Source organism: Grosmannia clavigera, assembly GCF_000143105.1.
Source record: "Grosmannia clavigera kw1407 unplaced genomic scaffold GCSC_144, whole genome shotgun sequence".
NCBI classification, from domain to species: Eukaryota; Fungi; Ascomycota; class Sordariomycetes; order Ophiostomatales; family Ophiostomataceae; genus Leptographium; species Leptographium clavigerum.
The window spans coordinates 657697-681471 of NW_014040797.1; the positions used below are offsets into that span (position 1 = coordinate 657697).

General features: G+C 55.8%; 8 protein-coding genes across 8 annotated transcripts; 5 read left to right on the plus strand and 3 right to left on the minus strand.

The window, feature by feature from the left end:
- Nucleotides 1–1573: 1573 nt before the first annotated feature.
- CMQ_3075 (uncharacterized protein) lies at nucleotides 1574–4471 on the minus strand (the record flags this gene model as incomplete). Its single annotated transcript, XM_014317153.1, has 1 exon — nucleotides 1574–4471. One exon carries the CDS (start codon nucleotides 4469–4471, stop codon nucleotides 1574–1576), a length of 2898 nt encoding a protein of 965 aa, XP_014172628.1.
- Nucleotides 4472–5249: 778 nt separating this feature from the next.
- Nucleotides 5250–6187, plus strand: CMQ_2672 (pyrimidine nucleotidase; the record flags this gene model as incomplete). The annotated part of the gene is made up of 4 exons (XM_014316750.1): nucleotides 5250–5314; nucleotides 5386–5414; nucleotides 5472–5933; nucleotides 6018–6187. The coding sequence occupies 4 exons, from the start codon at nucleotides 5250–5252 to the stop codon at nucleotides 6185–6187; spliced, it is 726 nt and encodes a 241-aa protein (XP_014172225.1).
- A 192-nt stretch (nucleotides 6188–6379) lies between these two features.
- Nucleotides 6380–6969, minus strand: CMQ_3234 (med9 RNA polymerase 2 transcription mediator; the record flags this gene model as incomplete). Its single annotated transcript, XM_014317312.1, has 3 exons — nucleotides 6380–6639; nucleotides 6701–6824; nucleotides 6913–6969. The coding sequence occupies 3 exons, from the start codon at nucleotides 6967–6969 to the stop codon at nucleotides 6380–6382; spliced, it is 441 nt and encodes a 146-aa protein (XP_014172787.1).
- Nucleotides 6970–7285: 316 nt separating this feature from the next.
- Nucleotides 7286–8146, plus strand: CMQ_2537 (uncharacterized protein; the record flags this gene model as incomplete). Its single annotated transcript, XM_014316615.1, has 1 exon — nucleotides 7286–8146. The coding sequence occupies one exon, from the start codon at nucleotides 7286–7288 to the stop codon at nucleotides 8144–8146; it is 861 nt and encodes a 286-aa protein (XP_014172090.1).
- A 209-nt stretch (nucleotides 8147–8355) lies between these two features.
- On the minus strand, nucleotides 8356–8895 carry CMQ_3161 (uncharacterized protein; the record flags this gene model as incomplete). The annotated part of the gene is made up of 1 exon (XM_014317239.1): nucleotides 8356–8895. One exon carries the CDS (start codon nucleotides 8893–8895, stop codon nucleotides 8356–8358), a length of 540 nt encoding a protein of 179 aa, XP_014172714.1.
- Nucleotides 8896–10000: 1105 nt separating this feature from the next.
- CMQ_3177 (mitochondrial serine protease) lies at nucleotides 10001–13548 on the plus strand (the record flags this gene model as incomplete). The annotated part of the gene is made up of 2 exons (XM_014317255.1): nucleotides 10001–13321; nucleotides 13384–13548. The coding sequence occupies 2 exons, from the start codon at nucleotides 10001–10003 to the stop codon at nucleotides 13546–13548; spliced, it is 3486 nt and encodes a 1161-aa protein (XP_014172730.1).
- Nucleotides 13549–16290: 2742 nt separating this feature from the next.
- CMQ_3138 (protein kinase domain containing protein) lies at nucleotides 16291–20064 on the plus strand (the record flags this gene model as incomplete). The annotated part of the gene is made up of 4 exons (XM_014317216.1): nucleotides 16291–16350; nucleotides 16444–16637; nucleotides 17045–18341; nucleotides 18409–20064. The coding sequence occupies 4 exons, from the start codon at nucleotides 16291–16293 to the stop codon at nucleotides 20062–20064; spliced, it is 3207 nt and encodes a 1068-aa protein (XP_014172691.1).
- Nucleotides 20065–22182: 2118 nt separating this feature from the next.
- CMQ_3001 (acyl-desaturase) lies at nucleotides 22183–23657 on the plus strand (the record flags this gene model as incomplete). Its single annotated transcript, XM_014317079.1, has 2 exons — nucleotides 22183–22459; nucleotides 22522–23657. 2 exons carry the CDS (start codon nucleotides 22183–22185, stop codon nucleotides 23655–23657), a joined length of 1413 nt encoding a protein of 470 aa, XP_014172554.1.
- Nucleotides 23658–23775: the final 118 nt, after the last annotated feature.

Sequence of the window (23775 nt, forward strand, 5' to 3'; positions counted from 1 at the left end):
AAGCCGGAACGACATTGGAGGACCAGCCCACACACACAAACACGTTGTCTCTACTCGTATGCGCAGGATACTACGACGTATGTACGAGTACGGAGTACACAAGGTACTATGGAAACAACCAAGCATTCCCGGACTCGGGGGCCACATGCCCGTGCTCGCACTATCAAAACTCTTGACGAGATACAATCCACCCATATACTCGTATGTACGTCGTATATCGTCTTTCAGCCGGACAGCTCGCGGCTCGGCCGCGTTGGGACCAACCCCTGACTGATCACGCTGAAAATGTGTCCGGGGTCCTTTCGAGCTCGTTGTTAGCTCGTCTCCGTAATCCCGACACGCAGCGACGCTCCGACGCCAACTAAGGGCCTACGACGTAGGACTTCCATGCCGGACCCATCCTTCGTTCTCTCCCAGATGCAAAAAAGCAATGACGTATCTGGCATAGTAAGGTCAAGCTCGTGGGCCTGCGGCAGAGAACGCACGGAGCCAGAGCGATCAGGCACAGACGCTGCGCCCGTACGCCTGTCTTGCCTCTCGCAAGTGCCGAGAAGCTCGAACGATGTGTCTGTTCACAATATTGCTCGTTGCGTTACCTCCCGTGGAAACGCCAGACCGGGGATCGCTTGCCGGGCCCCCTTCCAATTCCCACGCGTTTCCTTTTTGCCAGTCAGCTCTTGTCTCTCATTTACGAGTACTCGCATCAAGGCTGCCTGGTCCCAATATACGTTTCCCCTTGCACTGCCTCGCTGCCTTCTCCACTTCGCGAAATGGGCTGGTCCATTCAGAGAGACGTATCAGCTTTCAGATGACAGAAGTACTTTACAGTGCCAGTCAGGCATATCCGCCGTTCTTAAAATAAACGGTCTTGCATATGAATCAGAGCAAAACCTGATACGCCAAAAAACATGTACAGCTCCTGCATAATCAGTTGCCATGCCTTTGTGACGTAGGAAATGGCTGACAGACTCGTGCCTGGATTGTCTTCCGACTCGAGCAACCCATACAGCGTGCAGCTCGGGAAGCTAGACGATTCTGTTCCGAGCAGTACCGGCGTACCCGCCCGATAGGTCCCCCATGCAAGTCGAGATGCACGACAGCTAGACAAAGTCTGACAGGAAACGATCAGAGCAAAATAAATAAAATAAATAAATAAAGGCTTCATTGAATGCAAACTGAGTCGCTTTCCACCTCTAGGCACGAGTTCGTATTTCATACAGTCGATCTGTTGCTCTACTTCTGTGCTCCGGAGCATCCTTTTAGACTATTTCGCATCCGACCCGTAATACTGCTTGCTAGTACCAAGTACGGAGTACATTGCCGAAACGAACAACGAGAGAGCGAGAAGACGGAAAGGGGGGGCAGCATGCTTTGTCCAATATGGAAACTGTGAGATTAGTTCGTGACTTTTTTAAATTCCTGTTCTTGTGACATTATGCCTTCGATAACAAAACGCTTCCAAAACCGCCCAAATAGTAATATTGTAATATGCCACACACGTCTACTCCGTACTAATGCGATGCTCCTATGACCCACAAAAACCCGACCGCCTTTCACGCCACAGACCACAATCTCACTGATACACGTCTCGCCGAGCTCCGTTCGGGTAGATGTAGCCTGGCATGGACCCTCCTTCCGGCTGTTCCACATAGTACGGTGTTTGGCCCGGCCGAACGCTGTATGCTCTCTGTAGAGCTGCCTGTTGTTGTTGTTGTTGTTGTTGCTGCTGCTGCTGCTGTTGCTGTTGTTCGGGCCGAACGCTGTACTCTCTCGCCACCGGCTCATTACCTCCAACATATGCGCTGATAGTCGGCTGTTCCCGAGGACGGCTGTCGAAGCCTGCTCTACCGAAATCATGTCCCAGCGGTCCCAGCGGGACTGCATCAGGTGGCCGGACGCTGCCCACTCTCTCCATATATCCGCCAGGTTGCGCCACCTCGTATCGTAACGGTTCCGGCGGCCGCGTAGTAGGGGCCCTGATCATATACTCCCGCTGAGGCTCTTCTACCACATGCCTCCTCTCATACTGCGGGGGCAGCAGTGCCGGAGGAGGCGACCGTGGATTCGCATATTCTTCGCCTGGACGCCCGCCAGGAAGCACTGAGTATTCCCTTTGTTCGTACGTCGCGTATTCCGGCTGTGTGATCACTCTTCTGGGCTGTATGAATGTTGGCGAAGCTCTTCGGTAGATACTCCTATCATCTTCGTAGGCTAGGGACATATGTGATCCTGCACGGAGCGGCTGCTGCAGCGCAGCAGGAACAGCTCGCTCATAGATGAGCTCTGGCTCATATCGAGACCCAGCCGACTGGCGAACCGCGTATTTGGGTGGCTCAATGTACTCACGGCCGTACTCATCCACGACAACGCGCGCTGGTGACGGCAGCAGCTCTTGGGGATGCTGGTACTGAATCCGTGCCGCCGGCGGTGCCATAGCAGATATTGGTGATCCGGACCGCGTAAGAATGATAGGCTCTGGCCGCACACTCATGTGCCCAGGTTCGTACACACTCGCATAGCTACCATGTGTAGGGCGCGAATACCCCGATGCCACCTCGACAAGCGCGTGGGAGGCTGCCCTGACAGGGCGCATGTCCGTTCTCGACTGCTCTGGCGCATAGACTAGCGAGCCGGAAGGCGGACGGACAATTGGGGCATATTGCGCAGCGGGGTTGGGCTGCCGGCTATCGTACACTTCCCAGTCTCGCTGCAGTTGTCGCTGCGGCTCCGGTTGCAAGTCAGCAGGGCGAGACGCGACACCTCCCGGCCGCATATAGCGCTCGGCAGCAGCACGCTCATAGACCACAGGTACTCGGTCGTCTTGAAGCGGTGGCCCCGGCATTGCGTAGCTACCGCGGACGCCGTGTTCTTGTCCAATCTGAGCCCGAACGCCGTCATGTCCGTGCCGGGTAGCATGTCTTTGCCGTTTGGGTGCCCGTTGCACAGGCGGTACCACTATTGGTGATGGAGACTTGGGCTCTTGCTTGATGTTTGGCAACGTCGCAGCCTGATCTGCCTTCCGCTTGTTGTTCCTCTTGTTCCCTCTCTTTTTGTCTGTTGCCCGACTTCCTGCTGTCTGCGGTGAGCTATCTGGGCTAGATTGACCGGCCTGCTCCCTTCTCAACACCGCAATCTGGGCAGGGGTGCCCCGGTTTTCCAGCTGTCCACGCTGTAGCACCGACGATAGCTGCTCGACAGCCAGCGCCGCAGCGTGGGTTGGCTGAGGAGCTAAGGGTGACAGGTCATGGGCGCGTACAAAGGGCGACGGGGGCTGCTGCGGTTCCTCACCAGCTTGCCGAAAGACTGCCTCGCCGGAACCTGTGCTTGTCTGCCCGCTCACCCTAGGCATGTCATTCCCAGTCTGTCCAAGCTGGGTAGCATTCCACTGCTGTTGCAAGACGGCAGGATTTGAGGCGCCACTGTTACCTTGAGAAGGGATTGCAGGCAACAGCGCCGGATAGCCTGAGCCGTACGCTGTAGGCGCCTGCAAGGGCCGTCCTGCCAATATGTGTGGCGGCTGCTGAGACTGCCGTAACTGCTGCAGTTGGTCCGGCCTGCTCGCCGGCAAGGCCTGGGCAAATGCGACAGGCGAGGGCACAACATCCAATTCCGGCTCATAATCCGAACTGTCTTGCATAGACACGTCTTCGTTGACGGATTCGACAGGGATGCGGGCCGTCAAGCCGAACTCTGGTGTGCTAAAATTAGACGAGTAGAACGTCTTATTATCGGACAAATCGTTTCTGTCAGAACCAACAGTCACTGCTGCCGATGCAGCTGTAGCTGTGCCCTTCGAGTTAGCTAAACTCCCCAGAGTCACCACTGGCACCGGTGTAAAAGTCCGTTCGCAGGCAAGGCCCTTTTGCCAGACATCATTGATGTCGAAGTCCGGCAGCGCTTCTTTGAGCTGGACATCTTTACTGGCCTGCAGCTTTCCCTGTTCAAGCAGAGCTTTTTCCAGATCTGCTCGCCGTAGAGAGAAATGTGTGGGAACAGAAACCACAGGCTCTCCCACAAGTGCCTCGCCAATACGAGATCTCTCTGTGCCTGCGAGCTCCCGGCCATTGCCTCCAGCGATCGACCTAGCAGTCATGGCGGCAGGCGCTGTGGGAACGAGGCCCAAGCCTGGAAATATCGCCATCCCAGCCGACTTCTGACCGTTTTCCTGATGTGCCATAGCATTCCTTGACAGCGGCTTGCTCAACGATGTGTCAGGTTCTGTCGGCTGGGTCACAGACGCGTCGTGGTCGACGTTTGAACGGGAGGCAGACGGTCGGGTGCTCGAGGTCACGGCGGCAGGATTCGCGGGCAGTAGGTGTGTAGGAACCTTGATTCTGGGGTGCTTCCCAGAGGTGATGGTATCGCGAAACTTGATGATCTTCTCGAACTCAAGCATGCGCTCTTGCTCCCCTTTGGCAAACGTCTCCTGCCCTTCGTCGGTGGCCGTCATGGTCTCTACTTGCGCCGTCATCTTGCCCTCTCTGTCGTTATGCAGCCTCGTCAATACTTCTGCTCTAAGCGCTTTCACTCGAGGATGAAAAGGAGCGAGAGGAAGAAAGAAAAATGTATAAAGCAGAAAGCAGATGTTTAGGGGCACAAAAACACCAAAATCTGGGTGTTCTAGGACGAAATGTGCTTATTGTCCAGACGAGCATTTACCATTCAACTTCGACAAGTAATACTATCGGACGCATGTTCCAGGCTTCATTTCCCGCTCTCATGAAAACTTGCGCGACAGAGTTGTCGTTCTGGCTCTCTCTGTTGTTTCTGCAATGGTGGTCGAAATAAATTGGGCAAAAAAAAAAGTAGCCTGGTTTTGGAAGGTCGCGACCAGGCCGCACTAGCGTCCTTTCTGCAGCTTCCGCACTGACCAATTGAAGAAGTGGGTATTTCTTACGCAGCCTGCAGGCATATGAAGATGGGAGTCAATCTTTTTGAGCTGCATGGCGAGAGCATGAGCTTATTAGAGCAGCCCGTCTTTCCCCAATATTTGGCTCGGGTCCGTTATTCACCAAAACTGCGAGAGCTACACCTTTGCGATCGAGTTATTAGCAGACAGATATGTATATAATACCTGAATATACGGAGCACCATCGAACTAAATGTCTCTCTAGAAACACGTGACATATATCTGAGAACTGGACGAGGCAATTACAAACCCAGGTTTGTCATACTAAAAGCGCACCTTTTACAAACATCCTTTTCACCGCTCATGCATCGCGTATACAAGCCAAAGCCTGTATTCAGCAATGGGAGACACGGCGATTCCCTCTGGAGAGGCGCAGCCTCAGTCGGCGAAAAAGGTGTTCTTCTTGTAAGATTGAAGCCCCTCTTCGTCGATCGCTACTTGCGTGAACTCTACGGCTGACAAGCGTCTACCTATAGTGATATTGACAACTGTCTTTACCCAAAGAGTCAGTCGTGCTCCTGTTCAGTCCCATATCTTCGGTCGCCTTTATTGACGGACCTAGGTGCCAAGGTACATGACCGCATGGCCCAGCTCATCGACCAGTACTTTGCCAAACACTTGTCCCTGCCCTGGGATGATGCCGTACGCCTGCACAAGGAGTACTATCAGAACTACGGCTTGGCTATCGAGGGCCTAGTGCGCCACCATCAGATCGACCCGCTTGAGTACAACGCAAAGGTCGACGATGCGCTGCCACTCGAAGGCATAATCAATCCTAACCCCCAGCTTAGAAGGCTGCTGCAGGACATCGACCGCAGTCAGGTACGGCTGTGGCTGTTCACTAACGCTTATGTCACGCATGGGCGGCGTGTTGTGCGACTGCTCGAAATCGAGGACCAATTTGAAGGCATTACGTACTGTGATTATTCCAAGACGCCACTTGTCTGCAAGCCGCACGAGGCGGCTTTTGACAGGGCTATGAAGGAGGCAGGGATCCAGAATGCAGAAGACTGCTATTTTGTCGGTGCGTGACCCCCCTTTCTCCTCTTCTCCACGATATCATAGCCGTAGGTTCTTTCGTTTATCTTGTCTCCACTGACCTTTTCAGACGACTCCTATTCGAACTGCCAGAGCGCACAGGCGCTAGGATGGACGGCCGCACATCTTGTTGAAGACGATGTCACGCCGCCAAAGACTCAAGCGTCAAAGTTTCAGATCCGCCACTTGGAAGATCTGCGAACAGTGTTCCCGCAGCTTTTCAAGCCAGTGCCCATCTGATTTTGGGTACAGGTGGCTGGCGAGAAGGTGACTCGTTTCTCGATCTGTCGAGAGGAGCATAGACCTGCATTCGGATAGCCATACCCGTCTTGCAAGACCGATTTTCCCATCGTACATGTAGATAGTTCCGTCAAGGCATTTTTTTTATTAGAAACAATCACTACAGGGGTATCGAGTTTCTTCATCGCGTGCTCATGGTCGTTTGATGCTTCGGATCACCCTGTCCAGCTTAGCGAGCATCTCATCCTTCTCTTTCACGGCCTCCTTTCGTTGCGCCTCGGCAACCTTCAGTTCCTCCTCCAGTTCTCGGATGAGACGTTCCTGGTCTTGCTCGGTATTTTCGAGGCCAGGGAGATTGCCGATTAGAAACTCGATCTGCTGCTCCTTGTAGACGAGGTCACGGGCTAGCTCTTCCTGGCCTTGCTTGAAGTCATCTGGCGGTATCGGCTCAACTGTATTCAGGATCGTCAGCTATTGTGGCTTTAGAGGCTGCATGGGATGATGCGGTCTCACCGGTCAATGCGCGTGGCTGGCTGCTGTCGCTCTTCTGCTCCTGGACGACATCGTTGGGGCTCAGCTTCTGGAGACTATGGTGGCGATCGAGGAAGAAGAGGCAGGTAAGGAACTGGTGGGCCAGCTAGAGAGGCAAGCAACGCTGTCAGTTTCGTGGTTCTCAACATCTCTTAAAGGTTCATCCCTGCCAAATCGATAACGCGTTCACGTACCTGGTCAACCGCGTCTTGAACCTGTGACAACCTATCTGCCGTATTCTTGTCTGCCATCAGTGCAACGCGGGTGGCATTTGCGGTGCCTAGTCCTCCAAGCAGTCCTTCAAGGAAGTGGGAGAAGCGGAGTTTGAGTCTGCAGTCCGATTTGCGCGGCGAAGCACAGAGCTATATCGTACATAAATAGCCTTCTGAAAGGTGGGGAACCAGGCCAAAGCCACTTGTTTCCGGACCAGTTGCGCTGCACAGATGATTGGCTGGGAGTAGTCCAGATTTCGCCAGACATCTTTCAACACGTTGGACCCCAAAAGAGCAAGAGGTCAAGCCTTTCCGCCGTCCACTGTCCGGTTTAACCCACAGGGAAGTTTATGGCATGCAGGCTGCTTCAAGACATGGATTGACAGGCCGGTTATGGCAGCTGTACTTCGGCCCGGCTGCTACATCTATACTGAGTAGCAGGTCCACGGCACCACGGTTCAATCGCCTCCTCCACACTGGCATCCAAGAAGCAGACGGGAATGTGGCCCCGGAAGAGCACTCATCAGCATCAACAGAAATAGCACCAACAGAGCAGCCGCTGATCTACCCAGATCCTCCGCGCTCTGCCAAGCATTGTGATCTGGCTTCTTTCCTCCAGCATGCTGAAACGGCCAGCCTTGACCCGAAGTCTACCGTTTATGTCGGCACTCATTTCGAGTACACTGTTGCTACACATCTTGCTCCTCTCGGCTTTGATCTGAGGCGCGTAGGTGGTGCTTCCGATCGCGGAATCGATCTGCTTGGTGTCTGGTCGATCCCGTGTGACTCCTGGCGTGCGAGTCATGCTCCCATCCGCGTGTTACTGCAGTGCAAGGCTGGCGCAGGCCAGCGCATTGGCCCTCACCTTGTACGGGAACTGGAGGGCGCGTTTATTGGGGCGCCCGCTGGCTGGCGATCACGTCCCGCAACCGATGTTCTAGAGGCGGCGGTCATCGGCCTGCTGGTAGCTGAAAGACCGGCCACAAAGGGCATTCGCGAGGCCCTCACCCGCAGCCGGTGGCCCATGGCCTTTATGTGCATCTCCAGCACAGGCCATCTGAAGCAAATGCTTTGGAACCAGCGAGCAGAACAGGAGGGTGGGTTTTCTAGCCTTGGCGTTACGCCTTGCTACTCGGATGAAGGAGCTGGAGCATCACATCTCATCCTCAATTGGGAAGGCCGGCCTCTCCTTCCCTCCCCGAACACTGCAGCTTGACTGAATTACCATGACCGAGACACGCTCATCTCACTTTACGAAAAAATCCTGGAAACGCCACTTGTTCGCCATTAAGTATATTTAGAGGGAAAATGGATAGGAGTGAGATCAGAGGAGAGGCTTAGCCTACAATAGGGTGATCTGTCGGACACTGCTGATCAATGCCGTGGAAAATCGAGATGGGTTCCTGTCCATGCTCATGCTTGCTCTTAGTCCTCCCATATGGCTTTCTTTGCTTTTTCTTTTTCTTCCTCCTGCCGTTTCAGAGCAGCCCGCTCATCGTCTCTCCGTTTCCGTTCAGCCTCGCGGAGCGACTTTTCGTACGCCCTCTGTTCCTCAGTTTGCCTAGGAATACGAACACCCAGTGCGCTCGCAATCATTCGGCGGGCCACAGCATCTGTCTTCTCAGGACGGCGTGCATGTGCAGCCCCGCCTGCGTCCTTTTCTGACCAGGAAGCAACCAGAGGGGGCTGTGATTGCGCTGCAGCAAACTTGTGACTAGAAGTGCTGGGTTTCGGAGGTGGTGCTGACTTGTCCTTAGTCTCATGATTTGGCGGGGGAGGCGATGTCAAAGTACTGTCATCATCTGACGATGTCTCTTCGTCTTCCCACGAGTCTGCTACAGCCTTCTTCTTCTTGAGCTTTGTCTTCTGAGACTCGGCTGCTGCGGCTGAATCCGCCTTGCTCGGGTCAATGGTGAGCTTTGAGACGGACTCAGTTACTTCTGAAGTGTCTGTCGCGGATGCCATTATGCCTGTATGATGGGAATAGGTGTGGCGGAAAGCGGCAGCACGAGAGATGCAAAAAAGGGCAGAAGGTACCCGAGGGAATGTAACAATGTAAATTGTGCACTGGGAGCAGATGAAAAAAAAAGACTTTGTGAAACGATATATCTGCGAAAATCAGAATATCTAGTCCAAGACAGCGAGCGATAAAGAGAAAACGAAAACAAGAGACCTCTCAACACTGCACTTTAGCTCACTATGTCCAATTGACACAAGGAGGCATGAAACAAGCCGTGTCGGGAGTCAGTAGAGGCTTAATAGTCCCTAAGGTTGTAGACATTTAAAGATCAGGTTCGCTTTGAGCTAAAAAGGCAGGCAACACCACATCTAGCGGGGCATGAGCTGGCGCATGCTACAGCTTCCCCGCGATCTGACTGATTTTGAATGCGCTCGACCTCAGTTAGCTTTTCGCATCCAGTCATTCTACAACTTCAATAGATTGCAACACGTATCACGCTCTGTGCAACAGCCCAAACCCCAATTGCACCTGCTCAAAACATTGGCCATGGGTGCGTAGAGAAGAATTGGGTCACGTGTGGAGGCACCTAAGACGAAAGTAAATCGCAGGGATTAAAGCGTCTTTGTGGCGCACAGCGGCACTTTCTACGAGTTTCTATACATTAGAAATACAGCCTCGTCGCAAATTAATGCGTGTGCAAGCTGTTGCCTTGGGCCCTTTCAGCGCCTATTTTTCGGAGCTTAGCGGGATGTAGTGGCACCTCGACCGTGCATTATTAAGATTTTGCGCTGTAAGACGGCGATTGCGGAGCCACATCGGCTTGAATGTCGCCACGAACCAGGAAAATATTAGGGCCAAAAAACGGGTCGTGGACCTGCCACGAACGCCTCGCGACATCTCGGCTGTGACCTTGTTGCGAGTCTCCTGCACACAATCCTTCTTCTTCCTCGTCGTCTCTGTCTCACCCCGAGGCTTCTAGGTGGGCTCATTCTGCGACAATCCTCTAATTCCTGCCGGCACTGTGAGCCTCTATTGTCAGCAAACTAGGGATCGAGTCGTCTCCTCTCGTCCTTTCTCGGCCCGCCGAAAGCTTCCCTCCGGCTGCCCAGCATGCTGAGACAACATGCAGTGCGGCGACTCGCAGCCAGGGGCGCCATTCGATACCCTAGACCAGCTCATTTCTCCTTGTTGACGACAGCTACAGCTTCTGCAAGACCAAGACTTGCTCTGGTCTCAACGCCACGCAGTCCTGCGCAATGCCTTCATCCCCAGGCCACAACACAGCTTCCGACCTTGGCACTTTTCTCGACGGCCTCCTCTTTACAGAAAAAGAGTCCGCGCGGATTTTTTGATGGCTCGTCAGGCGCAGAGGGCGAGACCAAGCCTACTGCCGGAGCCCAGGAGGACGGAACACAGCCTGACGCATCCAAGACGGAGTTGGAAAAGCCAAAGGAAGAGTCAGAGGCTGCCAAGTCCGGGTCTGAACCCCCGGCGGCGGCCAATCAAGGAAACTCGGAGCCTTCTGACGGGAAGGCTAGCAGCGGTGCGTCAAGCGGTGGAGGATCGAGTGGCGCGGGAAGCGATGGCGGATCGGGTGATGGTGGCCGGAGAGGAAGGAAGTCGGCCGACCGAGCTCTTCAAAAGCCCATTGTCCCGGACGTGTATCCTCAGGTGATGGCAATTCCGATCGCGAAGCGCCCCCTGTTCCCCGGCTTCTACAAGGCGATCACGATCAAGGACCCGAACGTTGCGAGCGCCATTACCGAGATGATCAAGCGAGGACAGCCTTATGTCGGTGCTTTTCTTTTCAAGGACGAGAACGCAGATGCCGACGTGATACAAAGTGCGGACGAGGTCTACGATGTTGGTGTCTTTGCCCAAATCACCAGCGCCTTTCCCCTTCATGGCGAGGGTGCGACGGGCCTTACAGCTATTCTCTACCCACACCGGCGCATTCGCCTTTCGACTCTCATCCCTCCTGGATCTGGTGCCGACACCAGCACTGCTGATATTGTAGTCGAGGCTGATAAACCCGCAAGCGACGACCAGGCTAGCATCGAAGCTGTCCCGGAGCCAATACCAGCGAAGGCGACGGAGGCAGAGGAGCCACAACCCGAGGAAAAGAAGGGTGACGTTGTGGCAAGCTTTGAGGAGAGCGCGGTGGTTGTGCCTGCGAAGAGCGAGACGCCTGCACCTGTCCAGAAGCAAGCCACGCCGTACGAGCCGACTTCTTTCCTCCGCAAGTTCGACGTCAGCCTCGTCAACGTGGAGAACCTGACGGAGGAACCATTCGACGCCAGGAGCCCCGTGATCCGTGCAGTCACCAACGAGATTGTCAACGTGTTCAAGGAGGTTGCGCAGATGAACAGCCTCTTCCGGGACCAGATTTCGACGTTCTCGATGAGTCAGTCGGCGGGTCACGTGACAGCAGAGCCAGCAAAGCTTGCGGATTTTGCGGCTGCTGTGTCAGCAGGTGACCCGGCAGAGCTGCAGGAGGTGCTGTCAAGCCTGAACGTGGAGGAGCGGATGCAGAAGGCACTTGTGGTGCTCAAGAACGAGCTGATGAATGCCCAGCTCCAGTCCAAGATCACGCGGGAAGTCGAGAGCAAGATCACCAAGCGCCAGCGCGAGTATTGGCTCATGGAGCAGATGAAGGGCATCCGGCGGGAGCTGGGAATAGAGTCTGACGGCAAAGACAAGCTGGTCGAGAAGTTCAAAGAGAGGGCCGACAAGCTGGCGATGCCAGAGGCGGTGCGGAAGGTGTTTGATGACGAGATCAACAAGCTCGCCCACCTGGAGCCGGCGGCATCGGAGTTCAACGTGACCCGGAACTACCTGGACTGGCTGACACAGATTCCGTGGGGCTTGCGGAGTGCGGAGAACTTTGAGATCCAAAACGCAGTCGGCGTGCTGAACGAGGACCACTACGGGCTGAAGGATGTCAAAGACCGGATTCTGGAGTTTATTGCTGTCGGCAAGCTCCGGGGCACGGTGGAGGGCAAGATTCTCTGCTTCGTAGGGCCGCCGGGCGTGGGCAAGACGAGCATAGGAAAGTCCATTGCGCGCGCGCTCAACCGGCAGTACTACCGCTTCAGCGTTGGCGGTCTGACGGACGTGGCCGAGATCAAGGGACACCGGCGCACATACGTGGGGGCGCTCCCCGGCCGGGTGATCCAGGCACTGAAGAAGTGCCAGACGGAGAACCCGCTGATCCTCATCGACGAGATTGACAAGATCGGCAAGGGTTACCAAGGCGACCCGTCGTCGGCTCTTCTGGAGCTGCTAGATCCCGAGCAGAACAGCTCGTTCCTGGACCACTACATGGACGTGCCGGTCGACCTGTCCAAGGTTCTGTTCGTCTGCACGGCGAACATGACCGACACTATCCCGCGGCCGCTGCTCGACCGCATGGAGGTCATCCGGCTGTCGGGATACGTGTCGGACGAGAAGAGGGCCATTGCCGAGCGGTATCTCGCGCCGGCAGCCAAAGAGATGGCCGGGCTGAAGAATGCGGATGTGACGTTGAGCGACTCGGCCATCGAGGAGTTGATCAAATCGTATTGCCGCGAGTCCGGCGTGCGCAACTTGAAGAAGCAGATCGAGAAGGTGTACCGCAAGTCTGCCCTCAAGATCGTGCAAGAGCTCGGCGAGGAAGGCCTTCCGGAGGCAGCAGCGAAAGCAGACAGCTCCGCCGGGGAGAGCAAGGAGACAGAATCGACGGCGTCCACGGAGGACAGCACGTCCGAGCTGGATTCGGTTCTTGGAGACGAGACAAGCTCGACGACGAGCACGACGGCCACTTCAACTACAACCTCGACGACCGGTCCGGAGAAGCCACGGAAGGCACTGCAGGTACCGGAGTCTGTGCACGTAGTGATTGACGCTGAGAACCTCAAGGACTACGTCGGACCGCCGGTGTTCACGTCGGACCGGCTCTACGACGTGACGCCGCCGGGCGTGACGATGGGCCTGGCGTGGACACAGATGGGCGGTGCAGCCATGTATGTGGAGACGATCCTGCAGGCAGCGCTGCGACCGAGCACGCGGCCGTCGCTCGAGATCACGGGCAACATCAAGGCGGTGATGAAGGAGTCGTCGACGATCGCGTACTCGTTTGCCAAGGCCATGATGGTCAAGGAGTTCCCGGACAACCACTTTTTCGACAAAGCCAAGCTGCACGTCCACGTGCCCGAAGGCGCGGTACAAAAGGACGGGCCGTCGGCGGGCATCACGATGGCGACGTCGCTGCTGTCGCTGGCGCTGGACTACCCGATCGACCCGACGGTGGCGATGACGGGCGAGCTGACGCTGACGGGCAAGGTGCTGCGGATTGGCGGTCTGCGGGAGAAGACTATCGCAGCGCGGCGGGCCGGGTGCAAGCTGGTGGTATTTCCAGAGGACAACCTGTCTGACTGGCTGGAGTTGCCAGAGGTGAGTTTGCGAGCGAGCGGCGGGAGCAGATGCTCTTGGTCCCGAGGCTAACATCGACGCAGAACATCAAGGAAGGGATCGAAGGACGGCCTGTCGGCTGGTACAAGGACGTGTTTGAGATCATCTTTGCTGGCTTGGACCGCGACCAGGCCAGCAAGTGCAAGATCTGCGAGTGGAAGAAGCAGCACGACGCCGACGAGAAAGAGAAGGAGGACAAGGATGATTGATCGGCAGCACTTGGACGGGGCGGATGGAAACGAACATCCGCACCACATCATGCATGCATAACAAAAGCGGAAGAAGGCGAGGAGCGACAGCCAAGCGGGAACATGCATCTCTGCCTGTCCCTCTTATCGCCTGCAACGTTCTGCGCGGCATTGCCCTATTGGCAGCCGCAGATGACGGCTTGGATAATGGAAAGCCAGGTCAGGTCAGCCTTGCTTTTCAAGCCGGGTGTTGGGTGCAATGGAGCCCCCGTTCCCGCGCTCATCCCTTTCCTAAGAACACACTCCCCCCTTACAGCAATAAAGACCATGTACATGACAAAATCTATATGTAATACCACCCGTGTGCGTCATCTACTCTGTGCTGTGTGCTCCGTGGTCGGAAAGTCGCGAGGATCTGCGGCTCTGATGACTGACATCTGTTCCGTCTGGCGCATACAACGGCAGAAGAGAGCGCGGAAGGACAGCGTTGTCAATGATGCGATATTGGGTGCAATCGACAAATGCTCGTAAGATTCTTGGCGCGATGAATTGTGCGAGGCGAATGCGGCAGCAAGAAGTAACGGCCCCAACGTGGCCAAACGACATTCGCTGGAGCCAGGCCGTCTACGAGTACATAACAGCATACTGCACAGCACAGCCTCCCCCTTTCGGACGGCATGCCGAATCTGTTGTTCCACCACCCACATCGGCGATGCTGATGTAATTCGGCAAGGCAGGGTGGCTGTCAGATTCGCCCTCTGCGTCTTGCTGCCCAAGGAAGCAGAAGCGAGGGAGGGGGCAATACTGCGAACGTGAGCAAGGGAAGATACTATGGAGCTTAGGCAGGGACAGCGGAACACGGCACACGGCATGACTGGCAGACAGCGGCCGGGGTAGAGGGGATGTGCAGAAGTCAGAGCCAGAGGGACGGGACGCCAGCAGACTCCCCCCCCCGTAAGAGTTCGCACTTGGACCACCTCACACCACAGTCCATGCGCAAAGATGCACTATGAGTAGGCACTAGCAGGCAACGTTGCCAGCTGGCAGCCCGTCCCCCAAGGGGGCATAGGGGCATAGACCGGGTCGCGACATGCGCCTGTTTATCTGCAAGCACATCACATATCACAGTATCGCACATGTGCGTCTCCTGCTCCAGTGCCGAGCCCAAGGAGGCCCGAAGGCCGGAGAGAGCCGAGATGGAGAGCCGCCAATGCGAAAGGCCAAGGACTGCTGTACGAAGTGCTGCGGTACAACCTTGGCCTTTCTGGCAGTGCGCAAGCGAAGACTACGTCATAGTTTATGCATCTGGAGGACTCTGCGATCCACCTTGTGAGAGATAGAAAAGAAGGACAGCTTAGGATATGTCGTCCTACCCTCCTTTCCTTTCCCCATGTTTTGTTCAACGCTCTGCACCCGGTCCGTGGGAAGGTCAAGAAAAGAAAGAGAGAAAGGATAAGAAATAGGGGGAAAGAAGAAAAAAGAAACGTCGCCTGAAACTGTAAATCTTACGCCTATCTTATAGCAAGGGGCCGTAGAGCCGCTCCATTCAATCTCCCGACAGTCCGATAGCATGCAGTCGGACCTTCTCCCATGGTGGCACAGCAACACAGCACCGAGAGGGCACGATGTTCGTACGTCGTAGGCTCTGCTGTGCTGGTTGGGCCCTGCTGAGGTTCGGGAGCGTCCCGGGAAGACGGAGCGACAGATACATTCGAGATACGTCGCCACAAGTTGCCGGCTGGCAGCGAACAGAGTATCCGTGCGTATCTGCCAGTCTGGGTCGGGCAGTTAGCGCGCTCTCACTACTAACGGCCGCCAAAGACTGGGGCCGTTGGCGCTAGAACAGATCGGCATGGCGCTGTGATTTACTGTATACGGCCACCCGGCCGGTGCCAACCTCGTCCTTGCCTGCCACCAGGCCGGTTCCCTGTCCCAGTGGTGCCTCTACACGTGTGCTCCGCTAATCCACTCTTGCCGCTCGCTTTGCGCTCAGTGTAAGCCCCCTGCTGCGCTGCGCGCTAAAACTCCGGAGCCCAGCCTCCCCTCAACCAGATGCATCTCTGCATCAGTCACGCCGTCGACCCTCTCTCGGTGCGACGCACCACCACCGGCATCACACGCAGAAAATACAGCATCACTGTCCCCGAGCCAGAGACACGAGCTCAGAAAGAACAACGAGCTAGATGGTGGCAGCAACACCAACAACAACAGCAGAAAGTCTTCAGGACAAACTGCTCAGAGGCGCGTGTTGTGTCGATCCATCGCACTTTCCTCGCTAGCTGCTCCTACTATGTACCAACCTCCTTTTCGGCCATCCTGCCACCCCCAAAAGGAAGGAAGGGGAAATGACGTCTCGCCCACAAAACAGGCATCTGCGTCTTTTCTCGACGTCTTCGTCACACTTCCAACCATCTTACCTAGCATGCGCTTCCTGGCCGTCCCGCCTTCTCCCCCCCCTGCCCCCATGCCTCCCCCTCTCTCCCCTGCCGGTCGGACGTCACTGTGACGAGGCACTTTTTTTTCACATTTGCTCACATTGCTACTGGCGCCGGTGCCCTGGCGTGTAGCTGCATTAAAACCGTATCAAGTGCCCACCCCAGAGTCTCTGCACGCAGTCCGACCCAAAATCGCAAGAGGCCAGCAGACCGGACCAACGACAGCAGGGCAAGGAGGTGGAAAAAGAATCCATTGCTGCCCATTCAGCAGCTAGCGCTGCTGCCAAAGCGGATCAGGCCACGGGGTACCCCCCATCGCAGACGGCCAATGAAGCAGAGCCACAACGAGCGCCAGTCAACTGCTGCCATCGTCTTCTTGACCGAACCGGTCGAGCGAGCCTGAAGGAGAAAAGGCGTGAAAGGCGGCCGGAGTCTCCGTCGCCTGTCTGTCTGCACGGCATTGCGCCCTGACGCCGCGCAGCTGACGACCTTGGACCTCTTTGCCCCTGCTGATCTGTTGCCCTTCTGTCCTTTTGCCCTGGTGCCTTTTGCTACGTCGGAGAGGAGACCACACGAGACAGGACGACAACGTCCCCTGGATGGAGAAGCAATACGTAGCAACAGGACCGAACAGCCCAGCAACCGCCGGGAAGAAAAAGCCATCGTCAAGTCCGGGTCCACCGCAACCCAATCCATAAACAGAAAAACATCGCCGCTCTCCAAGCAAAAAAGAGTCCTCGCACCTGACTGACATCCTCACCGCCGTCTCTACATCCACACTTCAGCCCAAACTGCCACCTCCGCGGACCTGCTCGTATCCGGGCGTCTACTTGGCGTGCGGCTTTGCCCAAGGAATTCTCAACATCCTTCCCAGATAGGCTCACTGCACCATCACGGACTCAACTCTCTGCTTACAGCTGTTCGCAACTCTTTCGGCACCGCCTACCCTTCACCGTTCACCTTCCTGCCTGCACTCTGCGGGCCCACACCACAAAAACGCGTCCACTCACTGACTTTGCGTGTTTCCACTGCTCCATCAAACCTTCAAGCTGGTTACCCACAAAGAAACCTTCACTGCATAGGGCCAACGGTGCTACTCTGGCAGAGGCAGCCTCGTCTGCACCTGCGCCCTCTCGCGGCAATTCCATGGCTCAGCCTGGTTTGGCGCCTGAGGACTCACGGGCCGGAGGGCCCCAAACTTCGCCAACATCACGGCCACCACCGCCGGCTGTTCCACCTTCGCCGGTCAGAAGTCTCTGGAGGAGATTTCTGTCCAGGGGCGTGCACTCCACCAGGCATGGCGTATCACCAACACCTTCGGCGAAAGCTCCTCCGGCTGCCTTGCCAGGCAAACGGACCGCCAGCCATGATGTACCTCGCCAGCCCGTTACAACCGTTGCTGTCAAACCTGTGAGCCCGGCGAGCCCGGTGAGCCCGGTGAGCTCTTTGAGCCCTGCGAACCCTGCCAGTCCTCCAGTTTTCAATGCTGCAGCCTCGAAACCGAGTGGAAGCAGTCGCCGACCGCATCGAGAGGTTGTCCCCGGCCTGCCCCGTGCTCAGACGTTTGCCCGGCAGCAGTCGGAACTCCGTGAGAATCTTCTGGCCGTGAAACCCTCGCCAGATGAACGACGAGCAACTTCCATGGACCGGCGTCTATTGCACTCAGCCAAGTCTCTGTCTACTTCGCAGACCACAGCGAATCCGCGAGCAAGTGCGCCCAATTTCGGACACGGTCCCCGGAAAAGTGCCCCTGACTTTGTGACGTTGGACAGCCCTGGCACATCTCACGTTGCACCACATGTCCCACTGGCGCCATCCCTCAAGTCAGAGCCATCAGCCGGTGCTCTGACCAGTGAAGGCACCGGAAACGACGGCACAGTGGCTTCCACCAACCGGAATGCCGGTGATGCTGCTCCTAGTGCCACCTACAGCGACCTCCATGGCTCTTTGAACAAACTGCAGCAGCACCACCAGGACGACACGTTCCATTTGGTAGAGAGAGCGTCTCTCATCGACACTGCTTCCATGACGTCGTCCCAGTACGAACAGACCCTTCTTTACGAGCTGGAGCACATCTGGATTCTGAATCTGTCAATGCACTTCCGCGACAAGTCGAGGCGGGAGAAGTTTTTCGTCACCTACCGTCAACGTCCCGACCTATGGCGGAGAGTGACTGTCTCGCTCGACTACCGCAATGCGCCTGAAAACTCGCTGGAGATGGATCTGTTGCATACCAAGTTCCAGCGTGACAAGAACGAAAAGATCTACGAGGCCATCCGCGAAAGCCTTTCCAGCATACAGTTCTACGAGACCGTAACAAACCTCAAGTTGCAAACGACAGACGGTCGTTTGCATGTTCATGTTGTCGAAGACGTCACGGTTTGTCCTCCTCGCCCTCCTCCTTCTCCCAAGTAGCATTCGCTAGGTTCAGCTCTGACACGCGCAGGAAATCATCAAATATCCCACCAGTCGCATGGTACAACATCTGAGCTGCCGAATAATCAGAGAGCGTGCAATTGAGTTCGACTCACACATGTCCGGATTTGTTTACAAAGTGCGCGTGGACGGACGGATGCTCATCAAAAAGGAAATACCTGGTCCTGATTCTGTGGATGAGTTCTTGTATGAGGTCAATGCGCTGAACTTCCTTTCCCACTCTCGCAATGTCATTGAGTTCTACGGGGTCATTGTGAACGAGCACGACTGCGTCACAGGCCTTCTCATCGACTTCGCCGAGCAGGGGGCTTTGATCGATATAATCTACGACAGCGACCACGGCATTCCTTGGCCCACACGCGCCAAATGGGCACGTCAGATTGTCCAGGGCCTCTCGGAGATCCACGAGGCCGGCTATGTGCAGGGCGACTTCACCCTCTCGAACATTGTCATTGACGACAATGGCAATGCCAAGATCATCGACATCAACAGACGCGGCTGTCCAGTGGGCTGGGAGCCGCCCGAGGCAACGCCGCTCATCGAGAACAAGCAGCGCATATCGATGTACATTGGCGTCAAGTCGGATCTCTACCAGCTTGGCATGGTGCTGTGGGCTCTCACCATGCAAGACGACGAGCCTGAAGCCCATCATCGGCCATTGCATCTGCCTGGAGATGTCACCGTACCGTCCTGGTTCCGGACCATCGTCGAGACTTGTCTAGAGGAAGACCCGAGGGCTCGTGCTCAAGCCAGCCAGCTGGTCCGCCTCTTCCCTGTTCCAGAAGGCCGGTCCGATCACTCGGACATCAGTGATTACGACGAAGTTGACTGGGTGGGAGATCGCCGCCCTCCTGGTCTCTTTGAGCACAATCCTCCTTTACGTGTTGGTGACGACTCTGTCTTCTTGCGGAACGACACCGCAGTTCTCAGAGGCCCCGTGGGCTATTCGGATGATGCCGACACGGGCTTGGACAGCTACCCGGCCGATGGCGTGACGGCATCATCGAGCGACTGGTCCTACGTGCACATCGAGACTGCTCCCACCGATTCGGTGCCACGTGTCACCAACGAGAAGTACTCCTACCCGGCAAGGGGTCGGTCGCCGCCCAACGCTCGTCGGAGAAGCTACAACCACAACTCCCAAAACAGCTTTTCCGACGACAAGCATGACTCGCCAGACGTGGAGAGGCAGCAGCACAGAAGACCGATTGGTGATGGGGGGAGGCGGCCAACGACTCCCACTTTCAGTCCAGGTGCCGATCCTTCCACCCCCAAGGAGAGTGCTTTGCGTCGAACAGGCAGGATGGTCGAAGGCGCAGCCGCTAGCGGCGTACTGGAGCCTGAATCCGCGGTCGCGGACGTCGGCGGCAACATCGACGAGTTTGATCCAGAAGATGACGGGGCTTCTGTGACCACAGCGGGACGTCCAACTCCCCCCCCAACAGGTGACTCTACTGAGGAAAGCCATATGGATTTTCTGCCGACTGAAGGGCCACAGCACAATGAAAGTCAGGCCGAAACATCTTTGGCAGCCTCAAACCAGCCTGACCAAGAATCCTCGAATTCAAAGGCTGCGGAGGAGTTAGACTCTGGAAACAATTCTTCAAGCGAATCTTCCGACGGGGGTACAGCACTGGAAAACGCAAAGGGCAGAGCACGGCAATGATAAACGTGCTTTGGCCGGTGATGAGCCGAACGACATTAGTGTTGCTTAGGTAATGCTTGGTTTTGTTTTTGTTTTTGGCGGGTTTAGGCGAATGCGAGTGCGAAAGATACTTTATTGATTTTTGCGTTATTTCATTTTGGTTATCATCTTCTATTGTTTATTTCACAACGTCTCAAGACTGTCGGCGCAGGTAACTGGGGAAAATTTGAATGAAAAGGAGTTTCGTATTAGTAAGTTGGAGGTTTTGTCGTCGTTGTCGACGTACGGAGCAAAAGTTTAAAATCGACAGTTTCTTGTTGCAGCTGTACAAGTATACAAGTCTGTATAATTTGCGAACCACCACAGCAGAACTGTAAGGCAAAGATGCTCTGATACGACATTGCAAGAGGCGGCCAATGCTTGAAACAGCTGCACAACATACAAACAGCTTGTTTCCTGATATAGACTAGCGTTGTTCTCATCCTCCCCACATAATAGCGGTACTTCGTACTAGACACACGTTCAGCAAGGCCTGTGTCTCACTTGCCAGGAATCAGTAATCTGGACAAGGTCGGGCAGTGTTTGAAGTGGTGTCCTGTCATGACTGGAAAACAGGGATGAACTGTTGAACCGTACATTTGTGTTGAGCGTCGGCGGCGGTTGATATCACATGTTTGAGACGAGGTCGGATTCCAGCCATTGCCAGCGGCGTTTATGACATCATACGTTGTGTCGGCGCCGACATTCCGTTCTGCCATTGCTCGCTGGCAGAAACAAGAAGTGGGACGTTGGGGAGCAGGGCCGAGGACAGCAGCCGTACGTGGGACTCGGCATAGTAGTGGAAAAATCGGCGGAGACGGCCGTGTGGAGGTCCAATGGCTCTCCGGGTCGGCATCCAGTAAAAAGCAGTCTAGTCAGGCTTTACTAATGATGGGAATTGCACATGCCTGTCAGAGAAGCAGACAGTATGGGCGCGTCCGAGCAAATTTGCGATACATACGTCGTACGAGCAGCAGAGGTGGCGAAGAGTGCGCGACTTGGGACAATTGTTTGCCTGCACAGCCTTAGCATCCAGGTAGACTGGATGGGGTTACGTACTGTACCTGGCGTTCCGACGGGCTGCCGGGGTGCCTGGCAGCAGCTGTGCACCAATCAGCGACCCCGCTTTGATCTAGTCCGTCCCCAACATTTCTTTCGTGCCTCTCCATGTGGCCCAACAAAAAAACGAGACAACGCGCCGAGGCGTTGTGCGTGCTCATACGAGACGCAGAATATGTACGGAGTACTCCGTACGGCGAGTGGACATGGACCAGCAGGACCGGCTGGCCGGAGTGGTCAGATGCTGTAGGCTGGCCATTGGCATCTGGAGGCGATGCGCCGTGCTGGCGAGAGCTTGCCTGCTCTGCCCTGACGAGGCGGTTTCGGCCTTTCCTAGCTGGCCCTGTGCGACGGTTGAAACAGGAAGGTCACAGGCCGTTGGCAACGTGCTCAGTAAAGCCGGGTGCTCCTGCCCAATGGTGAAAGGGTCTACTCTGTAACTACATCGTACAATGGATCGATCATAGAGCACGGAGCGTCTCGCCGCCGCTCGCTCGTCCTTTCTCCTGTCTCCGTTCCCCCGCCCTTCTGCTCGTACTCGCAGGTGCTACAAAGCACGTCCGGCAATCCCAACCGGCTCCCAGGTTTGTGAAAACAGCCCATAGGCTTCGGAGGCCAGGTACTCCGTACAGTCCTAGTTAGCCCACTCCGCCTTTTCACTCCCCAAACTTCCCGATGTTTGCCTCCTTCGCTCCTGCCTTCCCAACCCCAACCCCTTGGCGACTTCCCTGCCCCATCCGGGCTGTCTCGCTTTTGGCTTTTTTTTCTTTTATACCCACCTTCCTGTCTCGCCCGTGCTTCTTCCCTCTCTTCCTTCACTTCCATCCAGGGCATCGACCTCTTCCTCCCCTAACACAACAGTCCGCCCATCCGATAGCTTCCACTGGTTGGGGCTTGTGATCGGCTTTGTCAACAGCCAAGAAGAAGGACCGGAATATAATTTTCTCTCCTGGCTTCTCTCCCTCTTCACCTCATCTTATTCCCCGTCAACCTAGATTCGCTTGCCTCTACGTCGAACTACACCCCCATCGACCTCCCAACATGGCGGCCAAAATCGAGGTAGCCGATGCTACCGTCGATGGCACTACGGACTTCAAGCCTCTGCGGTCCAAGCAGTATGACATCCGGAAACAACACATCTCAGAGCTTCCTATCACGCTTAGCAACTGGTACAAGCACATTGACTGGCTGAATGTCACGTTTATTCTCCTTATTCCTCTGGCCGGGTTTATCTACGCATACTGGGTACCCTTGCATTTCTATACTTTCATTTTCGCCATCGTGTACTACTTCAACACTGGCCTGGGTATTACAGCAGGTAAGCCGCCCTCCTGCATCCCGCAGCGTGCAGGGTCGAGAGGCTAACATGGGGACTTCCAGGCTACCACCGCCTCTGGGCACACACTTCGTACAAGGCATCGCTCCCGCTACAGATCTACCTCGCTGCTGTTGGTGCCGGTGCTGTGGAAGGCTCGATCCGCTGGTGGTCTCGCGGCCACCGTGCCCACCACCGGTACACCGACACCGACAAGGACCCTTACTCCGTCCGCAAGGGCCTGCTCTACTCGCACATTGGCTGGATGGTGATGAAGCAGAACCCCAAGCGTATCGGCCGCACCGATATCACTGACCTGAACGAGGACCCCGTTGTCGTCTGGCAGCACAAGCACTACATCAAGACAGTTCTGACCATGGGCATCTTCTTCCCTATGCTCGTCTGCGGTCTGGGCTGGGGCGACTGGCTCGGCGGCTTTGTGTACGCCGGCATCATCCGCATCTTTGTTGTGCAGCAGGCCACCTTTTGCGTCAACTCTCTCGCTCACTGGCTCGGAGACCAGCCGTTTGACGACCGCAACTCGCCACGTGACCATGTCATCACTGCTCTCGTTACTCTTGGTGAGGGCTACCACAACTTCCACCACGAGTTCCCGTCCGACTACCGGAACGCGATTGAGTGGTGGCAGTACGACCCGACCAAGTGGTCCATCTGGCTCTGGAAGCAGATGGGCCTGGCCTACGACCTGAAGGAGTTCCGCCAGAACGAGATCGACAAGGGCCGGCTGCAGCAGCAGCAGAAGAAGCTCGACCAGAAGCGCGCGACGCTGGACTGGGGTACTCCCTTGGAGCAGCTGCCTGTCGTGGACTGGGACGACTTTGTTGAGCAGACCAAGAACGGCAAGGCGCTGGTGGCTATTGCGGGTGTCGTCCACGATGTGACGGCGTTTGTGCAGGACCACCCGGGCGGCAAGGCACTGATCAAGTCTGCAATCGGCAAGGACGCTACAGCAATTTTCAATGGCGGCGTATATAACCACTCCAACGCCGCACACAACTTGCTGTCGACTATGCGCGTGGGTGTCCTTCGTGGCGGCTGCGAGGTGGAGATCTGGAAGCGCGCCCACTACGAGAGCAAGGACATATCTTATGCCACCGACTCTGCCGGACGCCGTATTGTCCGTGCCGGCGAGCAGGTGACTCGAGCATCTGTGCCCATTGCAACGGCGAGCGCCGCATGAGCGCGCCTCTTTTCGTCGACTACCGTGGTTTCAGTACTGCGGCAAAAAAAACCTTTATTCGAATTGGCCATTTTGGCGGTCATTTCCCCGAAAAACGAAGAATGAAACTCTGTGGTTT